Below are 6,069 nucleotides of genomic sequence, written 5' to 3'. Positions count from 1 at the left end.
GATTTCTTTCATTGTCCTGCCTGTCATGCTTGTGTATTTTCTTAATCCTCATATTTTTAGATACCCACATCAGTTAAAAGGGATGCACGGACTGAGTGTCATCTGGACAGATAGTTTTGGTGTCTTGAAATGCAAATAATGCATATTATTTCTAAATTGCTAATTTACTATAGGTAGTCATGAAGTAATAGATTACTATAAAGAACTACACATAGTAAAGTTAATACATGTTGTTATCCAAGAATGTTGTCGTTCCTATTTTTTTCTCCTCTGGAACTTTTAGGATTCAGAGTAAATATTTCATACTTTTCCCATCCATCCATCCATCCATCCATCCATCCATCTCTGGTCAAAGATCACACAAATGAGCAGGGATCATGAATCAAACACATCATGTTTATTTTAATACAAATTAATCTCCAATATAAAAGTAACAACAAATGTTTTGGACAAAGGCACTGGCAACAGTGGCACAACAACAACAAATATCTCAAGGAGCTCTTCATGAAGTGTACTTTTCAGAGCAATCCAGGTCATTGACTGACAGGTAGTTTCAGATCATTTTCCTTTCACTGAAACTAATTCTGTGTAGACTGCACAAACAAGAACAACAAAAATAAATACATTCAGCTGTGAAAGCTTTCAATGCAGCTGAAAGAGTGATATTCGAGAGGGATTGCATCATAAGAACAGATTTGTCTTCTGCCCACTCTCTGCATTACAGTAATACATACAACACAGCTCCCAAATACATAGAGGAGGTAAGATTTGTGCAAAAAGGTGGCTTGACACTTGGCATCAGCTTTGGTCAATACCAAAAATGATGTTAATCACAAAAGATAACACTTTTAATGCTGAAAAGTCATCTCCTTGTGGGGGTTTGAGTCTTGCTTGTCTTTCTGTCTCAATGTCCCCATCCAGCTATGCCGATCTCCTGCTTGTAGCGGTCGGTGAGTTCATTGGCGTGGCTGGTGAGTTTGGCCAGTACACCATACAGCCCCTTCAGATGGAAACGCAGCAGGTGCTCCAGCTCTGCGTGCTCACTCATCTCGTGCTCGGCTGCTTTCTCAGCGAGTCTCTGCGACTCTTCAGCGGATCTCTGCGGCTCCTCGCCTCGCAGTACAGCTCCCCCCCACTCGATTTCATTGCGGATGGTTTTCAGCTGTGTGTAGTAGGTGTACATGTCGGCCTCGGAGGCACGCAGGTAGTCTCCAGCATCACTGGCGCGCTCATGTGGCACGTCGCGTAGCAGACTTGGCACCATCACCGTCTGGTCCATGTTGTTGACAGCGCTGATGAAGCGGTTCATGGCCATGAATAGAGAGTTCTTCTGGCTCTGAAGCTCAGGCAGACGCATCATTTTTGACCTCTTGAGGTAATACAAAAGGCTAATAAATAAAACAAGTAAACAGGTAGTTTAAAAGTTTCTCTCCCTTGAACTTGGTTTTCTCAAGCTGCTCTTCCTTGCAAGCGTTTTTATCCCTTTGTGGGAGGATAAGGCGTGACCTCACAAACTTGTTAATCTGGTTTACACCGAGAGAAGAACCGGATTCCTGCCACATTAGAAATTCACTTGTACATGCCCACACCAGCATACACAAGATTTGTTGAAAATATAGTTCATGGTGAAATGTGTCTTGTAATTGCTGTACTTCAGATGCATCATTAGCCATTTATGCATGTCATGCACTGACTTTGAGTTCTGTATCCTAATATTGATATTATAGCATTAAAAAAAAGCACCATGATGTTCTCTAACACAATAGACTATTTACTGTATTGTTCAGTATCTAGGCCATTCTCTGTCTATTTTATAATCCATTAGCTTGGCTGTAATTAAAACAAATTATTTTGTGTGTTTTTTAATGAATTTATTTTTAAACAAATTAATCAACTGATTGATTACATGACAATATTATCATTGTCATAATCAATTGTAAGGGTGAGGAAGAGAAGAATTTATGAATATTAATACAGTGACCTGCAGGGTGACCTGTCTAACATTACAGTTCAGTTTTTACAAATGGTAAATGTTACATTTTCTCATTCAATTATCTTATGCCACTTCACTGCAAATTATCAGCCACTCCAAATGTTATTTCTGAACATACACCCATCCACCTGCTGTTTGATGCAGTTCTCTAATCAGCCGATCCCTTGACAGCAGCACAATGCATAAAACCATGCAGATACAAATCAAGAACTTCAGTTAATGTTCACTTCAAACATCAGAATGGGAAAAAATTGTGATCTCAAAGTACGACTTTCACTGTGGCATGGGTGTTGGTGCCAGATGGACTGGTTTGAGTGTTTGAGAAACTGTTCATCTTCTCGGATTTTCACACACACAACAGTCTCTAGAGTTTACACAGAATGGTGCAAAAAATGAAAAACATTGAGTGAGTGACAGTTCTGTGGGTGGAAACAAACACCTTGTTGATAAGAAAGCTCAGAGGAAAATGGCCAGATTGGTTCAAACTGCCAGGAAGGATATAGTAACTCATATAATCACGCTTTACAACCGTGGTGAGCAGAAAAGCATCTCAGCATGCAGCAGAAGAAGAACACATTGGGTTCCACTCCTGCAGCCAAGAACAGGAATCTTAGAATCAAGAACAAGTTCCTATTAAAGTGGCCGGTGAGTGTACGCTGAACAGGTACGTCAAAAAATGGCCAGTTATTTGGACAAATTTTTGGAAATATGCCTTCACACACACACACACACACACACACACACACACACACACACACACACACACACACACAATGTAAGAGCGGAAACAATGTTTAATGGAGAGAGGTTCAAGACACTAGTTATAGGGATTTCAGTCTAAACAGAAATTAAACACACAATGAAAGTCTCCCAGTGAAACGTTACTGGTATTGTGAGAATGTTGCTTTGGGCAAAAACCTGCTCCACTACTTTATCTCTTTGTGGCTCTTTCTGTACCACTCCCTTCCGATCATTTTCTGTCACTCTCTTTCACTCACACACAGAGGTGTAGCTAATAGGGCATGTCTAACACACAAGGCCAAAGCAGGGATGCAAATTCATGAGAAAATACTCAAACCCTACCAACCCCAAAACACGCACATACACCTACATTCATCAGTTCCATACGGCACACCCAGCGGTTACAGCCAGAGCACTCAGATTTAATTAAACTAAGTTCAATTCAATTCAAAGTCACTTTATTGGCATGGCTATATTAATATACAGTATTTCCAGTGCATTTATGAGTTTATCATACAACCCCAAATGAGAAAAAGTTGGGATAGTATTCTGAAATTGAAATTAAAACTGAAAACAATGATTTGTAAATAATCTTTGATCTGTATTGCGCTCAAAACAATGCAACACATTATTTGATATTTTACCTCACAAATTTTATTGTATTTTTGAAAATAAACATGTCAAAGTTGATTCTTTCAACACATGCAAAATAGTTGGGACGGTAACACATTTACCACTTTATAATGTTGCCATTCCTTCTCACAACACTTAAAAGATGTTTAGGAACTGAAGACACCAAGTGATGATGTGTTTCAGGTATTATTTTGTCCCTTACTACTTACTTACTTAGTCCGAGCTCCCGCTTGAACCAATCTTGACTGCTTACCCCCACTGCATCCTTTCTTGCATTGCCACGCTTATTTCTGTGACCTCCTGAAGACCTGTGTCTCTACGCAAGTTGTCAATATAGTTGGTTGGAGGTCTACCTCTACCCCTGCCCTTTGATGGTTGTCAGAGCACAAGTGCTGATGCAGTGAGCTCAGGGTGTCTAATACAGTGATCAGCAAGCTTCATCCTTCTTTCTGCTACCTTATCTGCAACCGGTGGCAATTCCTGGTAGAGCTCCTCATTTGTGAGTTTTTGTTTCCATGAGACATTTAGGCACATTCGTAGCATTCGTGTGTAGCATCTATTTAGCTTCCTCTCCAAAGATTTTGTGAGTGACCACGTTTCACTGCCATATAGTAGCACGCTCTCAACAGTAGCAAGGAACAACCTTACTTTGATCTTGCGTGGGAGTGAGGAATTCCAGATGTTTTTTAATTTATGGCAGCTACTCCAAGCTAATGCCTTCCTAACCTCTAAATCTTTCTCTGTACTTTCCATCCAGGATCCAAGGTACTTGAAATTGCTGACTACTTTCAAGGTATTACCGCTTCTTGTGATGATTTTAATGGGCAGTTCCTGGTTGTATGCCATGACCTTTTGTCCCATTCATTGTGAAAACAGGTCTTAAGTTGTGCAACAGTATGGGGTCATCATTGTCATTTTTCATTTAAAAATTCGCCACATATTCTGTATTGGGGACAGAGGGGACAGGCACCCTCTTCTTCCACAGCCATGCCTTTGTAATGTGTGCAGAATGTAGTTTTGCATTGTTTTGCTGAAATCTCCCTGGAAAAGATGTCGTCTTGAAGGCAGCATATGTTGCTCCAAAATCTCTATGTACTTTTCTGCATTAATGCGCCATCACAGAAGTGTAAGTTACCTTTGCCAAGGGCACTGACACAACCCCATACCATGACAGACCCTGGCTTTTGGACTTGTTGCTGGTAACAGTCTTGATGGTTCTTTTTGTCTTTTGTCTGGAGACAAAAATCTCCTACAAAAAAGACCTGGAATACTGATTCATCTGACCACAGTACATATTTCCACTGTGTGACGGTCCATCCCAGATGCCTCCGAGCTCAGAGAAGTTGATGGTGTTATTGGATACAGTTAACATAAGGCTTCCCTTTTTGCACAGTGAGGTTATAACTGCTATTTGTGGATGTAACTCTGTATTGTAGTGCTTGACAAAGGTTTGCCATAGTAATCCCAAGCCCATGTGGTTATATCAGCTAAAGATGACTGAAGGTTTTTATTGCAGTGCTGTCTAAGGGATTGGAGATCATGGGTGTTCAGCTTAGGCCCTTGCCCTTTATATACTGAAATGCCTCCAGATTCCTTGAATTTAATGATATTCTGCATCATTGAGGGTGAAATATCCAAATATTTTCCTATCTTTCTTTGAGGAACATTGTTTTTAAACATTTCAATAATTTTCTCATGTACAGTATTTGTTGACAAACTGGAGATCCTCGGCCCATCTTTGCTCCTCAAAGACTAGGCTTTGCCTGGATACTGATTTTGTACCAAATCATGATTATAATCACCTGTTGCCATCACCTGTTTCAAATCACATCATTATTTAATTATGTCATTACTAGCCCTAAGTTTCCCCCGTCTCAACTTTTTTTGGAATGTGTCGCAGGCCTGAAACACAGGAATGGATGTATATTAACAAATGAAATAAAGCTGACCAACAAAACATGAAATATCTTGGGTTCATACAGTCTGCAATGAAATACATTCAAAGTAAATGTAGAAATCACTACTTTCTTTTTTATTTGCATTTTCCATCTTATCATCTCTAGCCGCTTTATCCTTCTACAGGGTCGCAGGCAAGCTGGAGCCTATCCCAGCTGACTACAGGCGAAAGGCAGGGTACACCCTGGACAAGTCGCCAGGTCATCACAGGGCCGACACATAGACACAGACAACCATTCACACTCACATTCACACCTACGGTCAATTTAGAGTCACCAGTTACCCTAACCTGCATGTCTTTGGACTGTGGGGGAAACCGGAGCACCCGGAGGAAACCCACGCGGACACGGGGAGAACATGCAAACTCCACACAGAAAGGCCCTCGCCGGCCCCGGGGCTCGAACCCAGGACCTTCTTGCTGTGAGGCACCAGCGCTAACCACTACACCACCGTGCCGCCTGCATTTTCCATCCCATCACAAATTTTTCTGAATTGGAGTTGAAAATAAAATACTTTGAAATAACAGTCTTGAAAGGAATTTAATATGCAAAATAGTTATAACAATATTGCACTACTTTACAAAGTAGTTGTAGAACTTTGCACAGGTGGGTGGAGCACAGAAGTACGGCAGGCCAGAACTGAGTTTCCAAAAACTCTTTATTAACACTTGTCAGCATTTTTCACTCTCCCAGACACTCAGACACATACACACACACACATCAGCCGTCTGGTTGGGGAGAGAGCCC

General features: G+C 40.9%; 1 protein-coding gene across 1 annotated transcript; it reads right to left on the bottom strand.

Moving 5' to 3' along the window:
* Positions 1 to 375: 375 nt before the first annotated feature.
* Positions 376 to 1,490, bottom strand: mid1ip1a (MID1 interacting protein 1a). The gene has a single exon (XM_060928674.1). The coding sequence runs from the start codon at positions 1,358 to 1,360 to the stop codon at positions 905 to 907; it is 456 nt and encodes a 151-aa protein (XP_060784657.1). The 5' UTR covers positions 1,361 to 1,490; the 3' UTR covers positions 376 to 904.
* Positions 1,491 to 6,069: the final 4,579 nt, after the last annotated feature.

The sequence above is a fragment of the Neoarius graeffei genome, chromosome 9 (genome assembly GCF_027579695.1).
Source record: "Neoarius graeffei isolate fNeoGra1 chromosome 9, fNeoGra1.pri, whole genome shotgun sequence".
Lineage (NCBI taxonomy): Eukaryota > Metazoa > Chordata > Actinopteri > Siluriformes > Ariidae > Neoarius > Neoarius graeffei.
This window is presented reverse-complemented; position numbering and strand designations above follow the sequence as displayed.